Source organism: Siniperca chuatsi, linkage group LG23 (genome assembly GCF_020085105.1).
Source record: "Siniperca chuatsi isolate FFG_IHB_CAS linkage group LG23, ASM2008510v1, whole genome shotgun sequence".
Classification (NCBI taxonomy): Eukaryota; Metazoa; Chordata; class Actinopteri; order Centrarchiformes; family Sinipercidae; genus Siniperca; species Siniperca chuatsi.
In genome coordinates, this window is record NC_058064.1 from 20,183,780 (window position 1) to 20,199,844 (window position 16,065).

General features: G+C 40.6%; 1 protein-coding gene across 2 annotated transcripts; it reads right to left on the reverse strand.

Annotated features, from left to right (window-relative positions):
• Positions 1-10,512: 10,512 nt before the first annotated feature.
• On the reverse strand, positions 10,513-13,629 carry b2m (beta-2-microglobulin). Of its 2 annotated transcripts, none has more exons than XM_044185888.1 (3): positions 12,705-13,629; positions 11,405-11,677; positions 10,513-10,998 (listed from the first exon to the last, which is right to left on the reverse strand). In XM_044185888.1, the coding sequence occupies exons 1-3, from the start codon at positions 12,766-12,768 to the stop codon at positions 10,985-10,987; spliced, it is 351 nt and encodes a 116-aa protein (XP_044041823.1). In that variant the 5' UTR covers positions 12,769-13,629; the 3' UTR covers positions 10,513-10,984. The 2 variants fall into 2 exon arrangements, with proteins under 2 accessions (XP_044041823.1, XP_044041822.1); XM_044185887.1 differs by lacking the exon at positions 10,513-10,998 and adding an exon at positions 11,153-11,193.
• Between the last annotated feature and the right edge of the window lie 2,436 nt (positions 13,630-16,065).

The window sequence follows — 16,065 nt, forward strand, 5'->3', positions numbered from 1 at the left end:
CCCAATTAATCCAGAAAAACACACTTCTTTTCATGAGGATAAAATACCTTAATATTTTTGGAAGGCTGTGCAATTTAAAGCTTAAACAGTTAAACATTTCAACCCAAGAAAGTAGGCTAGTACACACATATCACACAGATCATTCATCATTTAAAATGTTGCCTAACCTGTTTGGAGGTGTTCCCTAACCAGATGCGTGGTATTTTGTAGCTATCAATGACAGCAGCTTGATCCACTTTTTTTTGTTGTTGTACTGTCGCACCAGAACAGTAAGGTAAACATTGATTATCTGTGAAATTAAAAAGTCACTCAATTGTCTCATGCTGTGTTCCAACAACACACTTTACATTTACAACATAATTACACCACATTTACTGCTTAAGTTTCCATTACTGAGCATAAATGTGTTGTACTACAGTGTATTTAACTTCTTCTGCCCTGCTGGACCTGCCGGTGAACACTTCCATACAAATACTGTATGTGGTACACAAACACTGTGTACCAGCATCTTTCCAACATGATTTTCAAATGCAGATAAGTTATCCAAGGACACAAAATATGGCATGCTGAATTTTGAAGAAATGTGTTCAAAATTAGTTCTATATAGAGTTATATAAAAACAGTGCATTTGATTTGGATATTACGTCAATATAAACTTGATTCAGTTTGAGTGAAGTGGTGGAATAAGCAAATACAGAATATATGGCTATGTTACAGTGTCAAAAATGTGTTTTTCTATAGTTTTCCAACTACCTGCTTGCAATTTTAAGGAGAATGTCAAAGCTCAAGACAGTGATTTCAATTTTTACTCAGAATTAAAAAATGGAATTTCAACTGGGAGCATAGAATAATAACAATTACCTCACTCTCAAGCTCTTGGTTGGGAGCAATCCTTGCAATGTCCCAGCAGAACAGTGCACATCTGACTGTTTCCCAGCCCACACCTCATTCACATCTGGAAAAGTATGAAGTGGGTAATCTGTTATCTGAATGATTTAGATAAATATTATAAATCACTAAAACGACATAATTTTCATCCATAATCAGCAAAGACAAACCCTAAATTGTTAGATGTCTGGATTTTTTTGGACATTTACTGAAGCCTCTTTGATAACATTAAATAATTAATAGTGTGCATGTGTAACATATTACCCTTGCAAGTTACATTAAATACATATTTTGAGCTTTAAATGGTTACTATGTCTAATAGCAAAATCTTGTAATATAGAATTTAATCTTGTCAGTAATTTTACCTTTATTTGATAGTTGTAAGGTGTACATATTGTGTTATTTTCATATTTGTATGCGTTATTCTATATTTCATATGTAATACTAGGCTACACAGTATCCATGGTAAGGACGCAGCTATAAAGCCCATCACCGGGGGAATAAGTCAGACCTGGCTTGCATCCCCCAGGTGAGTGTGTAACTGTTAAATGAAATCTGTAAAAACTAATGTATAGCCTATCTGAGAGAGACGATTACTGGATTGACATCCAGAGGGATTATCTATGTGTACTAATCCATCTGTCCATCTTTCTCAGGCTCTCACAGCGCTGCATGTTGAGCAGTCTGATGATGTCAACCCTTACTGTAAATGTTGTAACCATGGATGTCCATTTTACTATGTTTCTGCTAGATGTGCAGGTGTTTTCTGACATGTCAGCCATTAGGACTGCAACAAAGAAATCTACTGCGACCCAGAAACCAGTTTCCTCATAGACTGCAATTATTGAACATACATCTTTTACACTTTTGCCAGGACACCACGAATGGCACACAAGGTCAATTTATGATTTGTAAACCAAAATGATCTCATATTTGAAAATCTCTCTGAGATTGTTCATGGTACTAGCAAGCAGGTTCAGGGACACAGACAGAGACAGTGAAACACATGTACCACGGGTCATATAGAGGCAAAACAGAGAAAAAAGTTGGTGTATGAGCTGGGTGAGCAGCATTAATTGGGCCCTTTTATAAACACGATATCTAGTTTTCCTAATGAACCCATGTAATCTAGAAGTTTAAGGCTCGTTGCTGTGAGTTTTAGAGTTTCTTTCTGCCCTCTTATGCTCAACAATCGCTTAGTGAAGCTTTATTGCCATTTGGAATTTCTGAAAAACACAGCTGATCTAAGTGCAATATTTTCTCTCATTTGCTGATGATCAAACTTTCGCAATGAAACCCAAGATTATATACAAAACATTCCCATTTTCTAATCGTACATACCTGAAGCAAAGTGGAGCATAGAACTTACATATCTGATTCTGTAGAGTGAAATAAAAACATGTTGAGAACCTGTTCTTTCTATGATCACCTTGCATTTGGACAGTTTAGATGCTGTAAATGTGGCGTGGTCCATGTAAAGCTTTTCATACAAAATATAAACACAACAACTGAAATAATAGTCTGGGACCCAAATGCTGTATTTGTGACATCTCATCAGGGTAACTCAAGTTTACATTTTTAAATTGTTGTAGTACACGGAGAATCTGGACCCAAAAGCACGACGGACACAGAGAGGGATAGAGTGATTCGTTTCAATTTATTGTGAATACAGAGAGACACCAGGTGTGTGGAGGGAAACGCCAGCAGCCGGTGGACTAGGCGATGACGGCTGGCTGGCGAGTGACTGGTGAGAGCAGGCAGGCGGAGCGAGGACAGCAGGCTGAGGTGGAGCAGCGGAGAGTAAGCGGTTGGTGGTGGAGCCGGTGAGAGTTGGAGATGGAGGGCGGTAGATGAGGTGAGCCTGGACGCAGGAATTCAGAAGGTTAGTCAGGGTTTCAGAAACACAAGCAAGAGAATCCTTCATAGCTCAATATGAAAAAAACAATTATAATAACTTTACTCAGGTAATAATTTCTCATAGGTAGGGGCTTTTAATGTCATGTATTTGTTTTGTACGCTGCCTTATTAAATGAAAAACTCAAAGGCAATGTGTTCCGTTCATCAATAGTGTCCCATTTCATGTCCATGTATGAGCGGTTTATTTAATTATTAGTTTAAATCTAGAAAACCGAAAATGATTTTTGAAATTTTTTCGGGAAGTAAAAATGGAAAGTGAATGTGTCTTCTTCTTTTCATCTTTAAGAGGATAATATAATAAAAACAAAACCCCAAAACCACTCTTAGCTCTGTTTTCACTAGGGGTAAATAGGAAGATATGGTTTTAGTGGTTTTGGTGAATAACTGTAAATTTGTTTTCATGAGTTTGTTTTCTCATGTTGGCGGTGTGAGCACATCTCATGGGTTCTTTATACTGTTTAGTTTCGTTTTCTTTGGTTTAAAGTTATTATGATTATTATTAGTAGTTGCTCAGAGATATTAGCGGACGCTAACAGGCTCAACAAACTGATCCGTGAGGACAGTGACGTTGTGGGGGTGGAGCTGGACTCTCTGGCGGTGGTGTCAGAGAGGAGGATGCTGGCCAAACTACACGCCATCTTGGACAGTGTCTCCCACCCGCTCCATGACGTGCTGGTCAAACAAAGGAGCACCTTCAGCGGAAGACTCATCCCCCCAAAATGCACCACAGAGCGCCACAGGAAGTCATTCCTGCCTGTGGCCATCAGACTCTTTAACTCCTCCCTCTAAGAGTCAGTCTGTATGACCCTAGGTCACTAAACTGGACATTGGATCATTAACATCTCTGTAATACTCTCTGTTTAATAATGCTGTGCAATATACTCTGTTTTCAGTTTAAAATTTCCTATTTATTGAATTTATTGCTGTGCAATATCCACCATCTCATAATCATCTTAATAAGCTACACTTTACTTGACAGTACATGCACTATTACTTATTACTTATATTATTACATTGTATTATTATACCGTACATACTTATCATCAACCGGTAAATCCACTTTGTACTTAATTTATCTGACCTGTATTATAGTGTATTATATTTTGATTTGCTTAGATCTTCTATTCCTGTGTGCACTGACCTGACAGTGAGCAGCTGTAACGAAAGAGTTTCCCCTCGGGGATCAATAAAGTATTTCTGATTCTGATTGTTGTGTGTTATTACTATAATCAACTGAATTAAAAGGTAATTACTACTAAGAATAATAATAAAACTTTATTTATAGAGCACTTATCAAAACAAAATACAAAGTGTTTCACAACAAGTGAAATAAAATACCACAGTGAATGATGAAATACAAAGAAATAAAATACATAAAATGCACAAAAGCAATAAAATAAACAGCCAGTTCAGGTAAAATCAGGATCTGCTTTCAGATAAAAATGTGTTTTGAGACGAGACTTAAACGAAGACACTGACTCAGACAGCCTGATGTCTTCAGGCAAGTTGTTCCAGAGCCTCGGGGCCCTGATGGCCAAAGCTCTGTCCCCCTTAGTTTCCATCCTGGACTCAGGAACAGACAGAAGACCCCTGCCCGAAGATCTCAAACTACGTGAAGGTTCATAAGGGATTACAAGGTCTAAAATATAGTCTGGAGCCAGGCCATGAAGAGCCTTAAAAGTAATCAACAAGATCTTAAAATCAATCCTAAAACCAACAGAGAGCCAATGAAAAGAGGCTAAAGCAGGTGTGATGTGGTCATACTTCTCGGTCCTGGTTAACAGCCGAGCAGCTGAGTTCTGTACAGTCTGCAGTCATTTCAAAGTTTTTTGATTAAGACAAGTGAACAGGCTGTTACAGTAACCGAGGCGTGAGGAGATAAAAGCATGTACAACAGTTTCTGCATCACTAAGATTTAAAATAGATCAGATTTTTGCAATATTTCTGAGGTGATAGAAACATGATTGGACAAGCTTAGTGATATGTTGCTCAAAACATAAATTGCTATCAAACAGGACACCAAGATTTCGTTGAACAGGCTTGATATGTTGTGACAGGTTACCAGTGGATGGCAGTATTTGTTTAGTGATGTGTTGGGGCCCAATTACAAGGATTTCAGTTTTATTTGAGTTGAGCTGAAGAAAGGACTGCCTGTCAGACAGGCTCTTCTGCATTTCATTTTACAGCTTTGAATGCTGTCATTTAACCATGGCTGTTTTCTAGTCTTTGGGTTTGGTCTATTTTTCAGAGGAGCTATGAGATCTAAGGTTGAAGAACACAGGAAGTTAAAAGAATCAACCAAATCGTTGGTGTTGGAGGAATCGGGAAACACATTCCCAGGAGAATTGAACAGTGAACAGAATTTTGAGGCACTAGGCTCATTAAGGACGCGTGTGTACTCAGAGCGGGATAATTCAGTACTAGCAGCCTCTAATTCACAGTTAAAAACAATGCATAGGTGAAACTCAGGGAGTTCCAACGAGAAGGGGGGGCGATAAATAATAGCAAATATGACCGGGAGGGGGCCATCAAGTTTAAACAAAATGCTTCCTATAGACAGTAACGAGGCCCCCACCTCGACCACAGACCCTAGGGCGGCTACAGCAGTCATAATCTGGAGGCACAATTCATCCAGCTGACTGTGATCACCAGGATGTAACCAGGATTCAGTTAAAAACATGAAATCTAAATCAGTAGAAGAGATAAAATCATTTAAAATAAACGTTTCGTTAGAGAGGGATCTTACACTGAGAAGAGCCATCTTAAAAAGTCTGTGCTGGGTCAGAGCTGAGGTTGAGACTGGAGGTCGGGTTCTGGCCCCGATCTTTATTAAGTTATTATTATTGCTGTGTCGGCTGTGTCTGTTTCGTATTAAGGACCTATCCGAAATTACCACAGGAATGTTAAAGGTGGCACTAGAGGGGTCCGGGCTCCAGATAGCAGCACTATGATCAGTCCACAAGGGGGGGTTAGTGACAGCAGAGGGTGGATGTTTATGGAGGGCAGAGAAGAGGAAGAAGAAGAGAGAGGGGCGACAGGTGATGAGGAGCATCATGCAGCATGCGACTACCTGACTTGTTTGGGTGAAGACCGTCTCAAACAAGGAAGAACGATCCCAGAATAAGTTGTGAATAAAACCAACGGCATGGGTGCTGCAGACAGACTGGAGCCAATAGTCATAACATGGACCTATTGGGTGAGACAGAACGAGAAAAGATGAATAATTATCATAAATGATATCTGTGATACAGTATATTTATATCTATATATATATATATATATATATATATATATATATATATATATATATATATATATATATATATATATGTCATATCTCAGATATATTGTATATGTGATTTTATACATTCTTTTGTTTTGTTTTGTTTTTCTTTCATTATAGTAAACCATATATTATAGTAATGTAGTTGCATAGTGTAATGTAGAGCATGTTGCATAGTGTAAATAGTGTAGTAATGTGTAAATAATTTTTTCTTCTTATTCTGTAATTATACTTACATCGTAAATCTTGCACAACCTTATTTAGTATATACCTTACTTAATGATGGTCATGCCAATAAATCATAAAGACAGAAGACAGAAGGAGCGTTTCCATCCACCTGTTTTTATGCACATTTTCAATTTGTTTATTTAAAAAAAAAGTGAGTGGAAACGCTGAAAATCTCGAAATATCACGGAAAAGTTTTGTGCTTGGCTGAGGTGGAAAGGTTGGTGTCGATAAAAGCAAAATGTGACGAAGTGCAACGGAAACAGACTTAGCGAATAAATCCTGATGTACGTGAATGAAGCATGTGACTTAAACGTTCACTGAAGCCTCCATTCCACTGACAAGACGAACAATAGCGGCAGATGAAAACATGAGATTTGTGTGGAGTGATAAGGAGACTGTAACGTTCCTCAAATTAATACATGAAACAAACAGAAATGCCGTATTTCCATTGTGTTTTCTACATAGTTTTTCACCATTTGAGGTTTGACTGGTATACATATAATTACGTGATCATGTTGCGCCCTCTTCCTCTGCAATGGTTTAATGGATGAACCCATCGCATAATGGTAGTGGATGGAAACACGCATTAATTCGCATTTTCTTTTGCTGATTTTCTCGAAATTCAATTCAATTTTTATTACATTTGGACGGACACCTAGCTAGTGAGAGACAATCAGAGAGACAGACACGTACCCCAAAAGAACATCTTGGGTTTTCCCATGTGAGTCACTCTGCAGGCAAACTCCTCTCCTTTGCTTGGGGTGAAGGCAAGTGTTTGGTCAGGCGGTAGTGCCAGTTCTCCTCGAAGGCCAGGTTAGTCTGCTTGGCTCCTAGCATCTCCTTTCCATTCTTGAGCAGCTCACTGGTGATTTCTGGTGGGTGGAAGCTGAAGGTGCACGGCCGTACACCTGAACCTTGGGTGGAGCTACCAACAAACAGAACAACTTTCACACATGAAGGCATACAGAAACGATTTGATGAAAATATGATAGAGCTGGCAAGGACTAATATAGATTTCACTCACTTACATACTCTGTTCTTCATATTCTAGTTTCTGCCCCTTTTACTATTAAACTACAACTACTGGTTTAAGTCACTGCATCTCCCTCCTGCCACAAGGCCCAGGAGGTTGCTATGGCCCACATGAGCTGCGCCCTCACTCCCACTGGTGCCAGAACGCCAGTTCCTTTGTATGCTTCCTGAATCATTTCCACAACCCAATGAGACAGCCTGGATTCAGCAACTGGCTGACCCAGGCAAACAAACAACGTAATGTGGCTGAGGCCGGCACCGGGCATCTTGCAAGCACAGCGGGGAGCTTCCTGTGCCTGCTGAAGCACCAGGCCCAGATATGTCAGACGGCTCCACACAGGCAACCTCAGTACACACGCCCTGTCCTCTGGCTACAGCATGGACTGTGACACCCACAGGTGGCGCCTAACTCCCCAAAGTGCTTACATGCCCTTAGCTCAGCTGCCTCTGCCTGTCCTCTCATTAGTTTAGGGACAAGTGAGGAAACCTGTTGCAGCGCTGGCTTTTTAAATTAAACATCAGAGTATCGTGATATTGTCAGAGTGACACACTGTGGTAGTCTGCCTTCATTCTGAAGTGGTTCGGTATGTAGAAACAGGAAGTTTCCTTGTAATATCCATCTGAATTCAGAGGTAACGTAGCTTATATATGACATTTTAGAGGGCTTTCATTTTGAAATTCCACATCAGAGTGGGCTGCTATTGTCAGAGTGACAAGAGTAACAGAGTGAGGTGGTCTGCAATCATTTTGAAGTAAAGTTAGTCTGTGGAACCAGGAAGTTTCTCAATGATAGTCTGTCAGTTGGGTGCTCAAAAGTCAGACTGGTCTGTGGAAATGCATTATTACTGCAGTGCCCGATTGGGACGTGGCCATTCGGAATGGGCCGATTGCTTGGATCTCGATATTGCCGCTTGCAGCGTTGTCGGGGGGTGTGCCTTTTAGAGTGCCAGGCCGTTCGGTAAGCATGCCCGTTTGGAGCGGGCCCATTGCTTGGCCCCCGGAATTGCTGCTTGCAGCGTTCTCGAGAACCGCTCATCCAATTGACCTTACATCGACGCTGCACTCCCTTGGGTCCCACCCCCCAGGTGTGAAGTCAATTGGATGAACGGTTCTTGAGATACGCAAAGCACAGTCATACACACACACGTACATACAGAGATTCCTTTCTTTACGGTTAGATGATGCTACTACAGCGCCACCTATTGGCCAAATGGCACCAACTTTGTCATGGTCACTCAGACATCCTATCTACACATGTCCACCAAATGTGGTTGCAATAGCACAAAGCATTCAGGAGATGTGACATTTTCTGTTGAGCAAACTTTGAGGGCCAGCTGTAGCAAAATATATAAATGGAATATCAAAAAATCCAGTAACTTTTCCCGGCTTAGTCCAGAGATGTTCTGCACCAAATTTGGTTCTGATTGCTCAAAATTTGTAGGAGTAGCGAAAAAAGAGATTTGGACAAAATTCAAAATGGCAGAAAATTGAGCAAAAAGCAAATGGGCGTGGCTTGTATTCGTCTGGACCAACAGAATCCAGGGGAAAAAAAGAATTTTGTTTCTGAGACTTAGGGTCCAAAAGTTACAGGCCAAAACGTAAACTGTGTCGTTTTAGCGCCACCACCTGGCCAAATTGCACCAAATTCAACACTGCACTCCCTCGGGTCGTCAGCAACACACCCAACTAACTGTGAAACGATCGGATGAACAGTTGTCGAGAAAATCAAAGGACATACATACAGAGAGTCCTTGCTTTATGGTTAGATCATTATTATTAATGAAGTTTATTATTATCAAGTTTGACTAATCATTCACACAATTGTACTGACAAAGCCTTGATCTTTAAAGACTTATTTTTGTCTGAAATGCAGTTTGCAGGCAGTAGATATTATTTTGTATTAATATTCATTTTATTTATTATTTAATATTTATTATCTTTTCATTTGGTTATTTTTTTATGCAATCATTCATCACTGCCTGACTGACACGTTCAGTAGAAGGGTGCTTTTATTTTGCATCAGTTCTTCCACACTGCGCGTACTGCGAGGTGGAGGCTGGCTTGATTTCGGCTGCATTGTGTCTCCGTACACTGGAAACGTTAGTCTATGTTTGTCCAGAGAGACGATGGAGCTGTCCCGCCATCCAAAATGAAAGTAGAATTTCTTTGAATCGGGAGCGCTTCTGGTAAACGGCAGGACGGGCGGTGCCGTGCGCCAGTATAAACCAAGCTTTAGTCAGGCAGCCAGAGAACGCCGCTAACCCCGCCCTCCGGAACGACTTTCGGCGTACCTTGGTTTAAATACAGTGCATCCCCGGCAGATTATATCTCCTCTAATTCTACCAGTAAAAAAAAACCCCAAGAGGAACTGTTGCTAGGTAGATTTTACTCCGACATGTTGCTCTCTGTTGCGCAGTTTCATCAAACAATGTGTGTGTGAGCTGCCTACAGTTGTTAGAGCCTACAGCTTGTTTTTCCTCACACAAGGACTAATGACGTACTCAGTCAAAAGGCAGGAACTTTAGACAGGCTAGATGGACATAGACAGAGTTGAACAGGGTCTCAACAGCAGACCACACTGTTGTCCTCAGGCAGTGAAATGCTGTTTGACACAGTGCTAATACACTGGGCTGGAACAGTGATGTGTTATAAATAGTGTTTCCACTGTGTACTGAATCACCTGATGCGATTATAAAATCATATTATTTAGAAAGCAAGTTCACTCACACAAGAAATGTAAAAAAATATCTTGTGTTTTTTTTTTTTAAAACCAAGTGTTAGTCTGAGAGCAATATTTGATCCGTTCAGTTTTTACAGGACAGCTTCCAAACTGTCACATGTCAGGAACATGATCTGTGTTCTCTTTCTGATTTTCTGGACTAGTAAGTGACGTGTTTCTCGTGATATTTCAAACAGTGGGACATCCTGAAGTGAGCAGTCGACGTCCAGCGCATACGAAGCGCAGGTGGAGCCCTGACTGAAAGGGAACAATCTGGCCGACTGACTTAAAAACATTAAGGGACTTCTCTGTCCACCTGAAATGGACGCCTGAAGTGTTCCCATTTTCTACTTCATAAAGCCACAAAGACAACATATTGATCAATATCCTTATAATAAAAGTATACATTGTAGAGGTTTGTGTTAAAAAAAATGAAGCCATTAAGGAATTTTCAAGAGGCATTTATTTAGTACAGGGAATTAACAAATACTTTAAATAACAAATCAAAATTATGGGACACGCATCTATCTGGTCCAACACCCCACTCACATATTATGAATCTGACCAATTACCATTTGATTGCCTCATTTAGGGAGAAGAAACAAATTATGCCATTAAAACTTAACAGTTTGTGTACAGAAACAAACAGAAGCATTTTATCATTTCAGCTGAATATATACACTTTTCAGTATCAAAGGCTTTAAAAAAAAAAGTTGCAAGTAATCTAAGCAACACTCGAGCAAAACGCTAAATACAAATGACTAAATTACCTGCCACCCACGCATTCCCTTACACTAAAATAGCAAATGAAAATTTAAAGTTGAGATTTGGTTTTGTGAAAAGAAAAGTGAGGAAGTCCGGAGGAACTGCGATTCTGTTGATTGAAGATGTGAAGAATAAACGCTGAGTCAGCTGAGTTACATGTTCGGCTCTGTAAAAAGAAAAAGCATACAGAAGTTTTTTTTTATCAATCTCATAAAAGCTGGATGATTTCTCCATATGCATTAACATGCTTCCTATTGAATACATTTTGTATCTTGTATTTTTGGATATTTAGTTTATCAAGTGCAACTAACTTGATACATGCCATCTATAAGTGTCTACCACGGTGTATTTTGCTGCAGACCTGCATCAAGATGCATATCACTTCATTAAAAATTCCTATATTAATAAAATAACACTGAAATTCACTTGGTTCAAAAGGTGTGTGCGCTCTGAATGTTTTGAATTGTATCACTATCATTTTGTTAAATCATTTCTTCCTAATGTCTCTTTTTTTCTGCCCGCTCCTTGCTTATGAGAACGTGACACACACATTATGGCTGAGAATAACTCACCCCAGGCGTAGTCTTTAGTGACCGCCCCATGAGTGACCTTGCAGCTGTACTTTTGTCCGCTCGTGGGTGTGAAGGGCACGTTCTTGGTCAGATGGAAGTGCCAGTCCTGTTTGAAGGCCAAGTCGGTCTGCTTGGCATTAGGGATCTCTACTCCATCCTTCATTAGCTGGATGGTGATGTCAGGGGGGTGGAAGCCACTCACATGGCAAATCAGGGTGTTTTCCTTCTCGAACTCTGCCGGTTTAACGCTGTACACCTGAACCTTGGGTGGAGCTAGAGGCAACATGGAGAAGGAAGTGATGTCAGACTAACAGCGAACCACACAGTGTGCCATGTTACTTGCAACTTACTGCAGGAAATATGAAAACACTCCTCGTATCTGTATGAGCAGCGGCCTGGAGGGGGGGGGGGGGACTGATCCTGCCACATCAAAAGTGAAAGGACTCGGATTTTTAGGTAGTTGTTTGGTGTGGAAACACAGGATAGGTGCCGTTTTGTTTATTCATTGCTTTGCTTCTATAAAGCGCTCAGAATGTTTAATGTGGAGAGGTGACAAATGAAGTCATCAGTGCAGAAATATAACAATGCTTCCACACTGGTCGCAGAGCTCACTGAATGGTTTGATGTGTGTGTGATAATGACAGGACTCATCTGCTCTGGCCTTCACAGTCACCACTCTCAGCTCAGCTCAACACCTGGAGCACAGGAAGACCCGCTCTCACAGAACCCGCATCATGTTTCTATTAGTACTCTCCCCATAGGAACTCATAGGAGGGGTTCGTTTCTCTGAGAACTCAGAACCCCCTTTGGAGTCTGGGCTGCAGCTCTCAGAGCTGGTGCTGGCCCGGGCCACTGGAGGCTGCTGCCACTGCAGAGTTGCTATTACACAAAATCGAAACTGAATCCAGAGCTGTGAGGGGAATTCCACCGAATGTACAATTCACATGTTTAATCTTTCTCTTTTACATGAACCTCTCAACAGATCACGAGCAGCTTATTTCAGATGTACACTTTATTGCCTGCCTTGTATTCTATATGTTGGCTGAACTAATTAATTATTAAAAACTCATTAATCTATGATTATTGTGCCACCAAGGATAATGGCCTATTTTAAGAATAAAGGCCTATTTTAAGAATAAAGGCCTATTTTAAGAATAAAGGCCTATTTTAAGGATAAAGGCCATTTTAAGGATAAAGGCCATTTTAAGGATAAAGGCCATTTTGCTTGAGATCCAGCTCCTGATGCTGCTCGGTAGAACGGCCCGGTGTAAGTTCAGAAAGAGCAGAAGCTCGTACTCACTGTGTTTGGAGTCCTCTGCGCAGTAGACAGCTGCGACAGCCGCCAGAAACAGCACGAACCTCATGTCTGAGCAGGTCTTCTTTAGCACTTTCACAGGAGGTCGAATGGCACCGTGTCGCGTGCGTCCGCTTTCTTCGGAGAGCTAAAATAAAGTGAAAGCATCCAGCACGGCAACATTATCAAAGCGCTCTGAGACTGCCCACTACACGACACTAGCCAATCATTAATTCCCATTACACTGTTACTAGGTAAAATATGACCGAACAGGTTTGGTTCTTTGTGGCCAGGGAAAGTTCGTGGAAACTCCCTGAAGTCCCAGGCTCGCACCTTCATTACACTGCAGAGAAACAGCCTTTCTTTGAGCTTTTTCTGTGTAGTACAGCTGTCAGGGAGACAGGAAGGAGGGCCCCCATGTACTCTCCTGCCTTCTTTACTTTTGTTTCTTCTTTCCAGCCTCCATTCTTGTTTATTTCTTCACATCTTCTTGCCCCCCTCCTCCCAGTAATCTAACCGTGCTGTGTATTAACTATGCTTTTTAGGTGGTCATAAACAATAATTTGCCCCCAGTGTTATTACTGTGTTTACACGTTTGTGCTGTTCTTGACAGCAGCACGTGTTTTACTATATTTATTTTGTGTATTTATTATTGTGTGTTGTGTTTGTCTGTATTTGAGTATGGGTAACTGTTTTCCTTTTTGTTTGTATATGTTCTAAAATTGTAAAATAAAATAATAATCATATAATCATACTTTTCCTTTCGGCTGTTCCCTTTCAGGGGTCGCCACAGCGAATCACGTGCCTCCATCTATTATAATCATATCATACTGTCTTTTGATAACAGCAATAAAAGACCACATTTTCTGGTGAGTCAAATTGTTCACTTGACAGACTTGTCAATTTTGACTTCAAATTAAATAAATAACTAAAGTCATCATAAATGATTTATAAATTGAGACCCAACCAACATAACAGATGATCAATGGTGAGGCAAAAAAAGAAGTGAATAAATAAATAAAACACAAAATCTCGGTCAAAACACCAGAAATTGAGACATAGCTTGCCATTTTTGTATTGGCTGGTGTGTATGTTTAATAATATTAACCATGTCAGATCTTTCTTTAGAAAGATCTGTATTCACTAGAATGTGGGGTAAGTTAAATGGTGGGATTTTATCTTTTTTACAGTTTGAAACAGCCAAAATTGTGATGTGACTGAACACGAATAGAAAAGATGATATCTGGCTCTTCCTTCCCAGCAGGACTAGTTCTTTTTTTTTTTTTTTTTACAATACGAATTCAGAATTCCATAAACAAGCTCTACTGGCATGGCGAGCACCATTTTCTCCATTTGGGAACAACGCTGGTATTTCCATTGGTTCCTTATGGGTGTCACGTATCTTAGTCATGTGTCACTGAGTCACCCTGCTGAGTTGTTTTTACAATCCTTAAAAAAAAAAAGAGCCGCACACTGTTTATTTCTAAAGGGGGTTGGTTTTCTTCCCACGTCATGTTTACATGCTCACACACACATTCTATCCTGTAACATACTCAAGGATAATGTAAATGTGTTATGTTCTTTCTGCACTGTGCGAGCTGAAACTGTTTTCTTTTTTTTCTTTTTTTTTGGTTTCATTTTTGCTTTGTCTAAGAGACTGTGAGGTGTTTCACCGAGGAAGCCAGATTATTGCATTTCATTTATTTAATTGTTGATTTCGCTTTATTTCATTGAAGCCCCTTGAGGCAAACTGTGGTTTGTGATATTGGGCTATATAAATAAAACTAACTTGACTTGAATAGCCTACTGTTTAGTTTCAGAAAACTAGAAAAACCAGCATACATCATAATTATTCAAATTATTTAGCGAATTATGAGATTAGCCAATCTTAATAACATTAGCTTTATATGAAGCTACGTTTCATATACAGTACACACATGTAAATTCATCAGCAAATGTCCTGGAGGGGATCATGCGTTTGGTTGTTGCTGTGTGTGTGTGTGTGTGTGTGTGTGTGTGTGTGTATCTGTCCCATATAGCCTATACAGTCAGTCAGCTAATCTCGCATACTACTCGACCAATCAACCTGATATGTTTTGTGCACATTTCTTGTGGATTTCCGACAAACGGCTGGGCTAAAAACAAGGCTTCCCTAGGGCTCTGCTCATTTCTCTATTTTGTGCCGCCTCCTCTCCTCTCTTCTTCTTCTTCTTCTGTTGAGTTTTATGGCGGTTGGCGTCCCTACTTGCGCATTACCGCCACCTACTGAATTTGAACAGCTTCACAGTTTAAACTATTTACAATGTCCACCCAACGTGATCCCATGCCATAGTCCATTCTATAACCCAGACCCAGCTGTCTGAGTTGGTGCAACTCCTTCCCTCAGTGTAACATCCAGACCCTCTCCAGAAATGTCCACAACATTCAAGAATCTTCTTGCAGCGTCCAGCACCATCTTAATCCTTTCTGACTTCCCCTTCATTTCAGCCTCACAGTTTATAACCGTGGCAATAAATGCCAGAAATCGCTTCTTGTCCATACTGATGTTCTGCTCATCTCCATTTCCTTTCTTCTCCTTTTCCTTCTGAACTACCACCCTTTCACCGTTCCTCTCCATACTCTTAGCAGCTTCCGCATATGACAATCCCTTTTCCGCTCTGATCTTATTCATTTTTATTTCCTTAATTCTTTTTGGACACTGTGCTGATCCCGTATGGTGGTTTCCCTCACAGTGCAGGCACTTTGCTTGCTCTTTCTCCACTTTACACTTCTCCATATTACAATTGTCCTCCCCACATCTCCCACATCTCATGCCTCCTCTACATAATGAAGCAACTCGTCCATATTCCTGACAGCAGAAACACCTGAGAGGCGCTCTCTCATACGGCCTCACCCTGTAGCACACATAATCTAAGTACACTCTTTCTGGTAAATCCCCCTCAAACGTCAAACACACTGAGTTACTGTCCTCCTTTTCCCCATTTCTGAATCTTGTCAGCCATCTTGCCTCACACACACCTTCAACCTCCCGAAATGACTCGGCCTCCACCGACAGTGGCATGCCGCTTACTACCCCCTTCTTCTTTACTTCTGGTCCGAGTGGGAAGCAGTCCACACTGCTGTAATCTCCAAACGCATGAATCTTCAGAGCTCTGTCTCTCTGACGCTTTGACACATTCAATGATAACCATCCCACTTCCTGTTATCCTGACCGATCTGACATCTCCGAGCTTTCCTCCTACAAACTTTCCGACCTCATGTGGATTCTTGAAAATGCCGTCTGTCTGTGTCACAGCTATCATCCCAACAACATACTTCTCCTCTTTCTGACCGGATTCACTTGAGTTACTCTTCTTCCTTTTCTTTT

Coding starts and splice junctions, on each gene's coding strand:
- b2m (XM_044185887.1), bottom strand. CDS start 12,768: ATGAGGTTCGTGCTGTTTCTGGCGGCTGTCGCAGCTGTCTACTGCGCA. Junction 11,678..12,704: donor CGCAGAGGACTCCAAACACA/GTGAGTACGAGC, acceptor TGTTGCCTCTAG/CTCCACCCAAGGTTCAGGTG. Junction 11,194..11,404: donor CACTAAAGACTACGCCTGGG/GTGAGTTATTCT, acceptor ATCTTGATGCAG/GTCTGCAGCAAAATACACCG.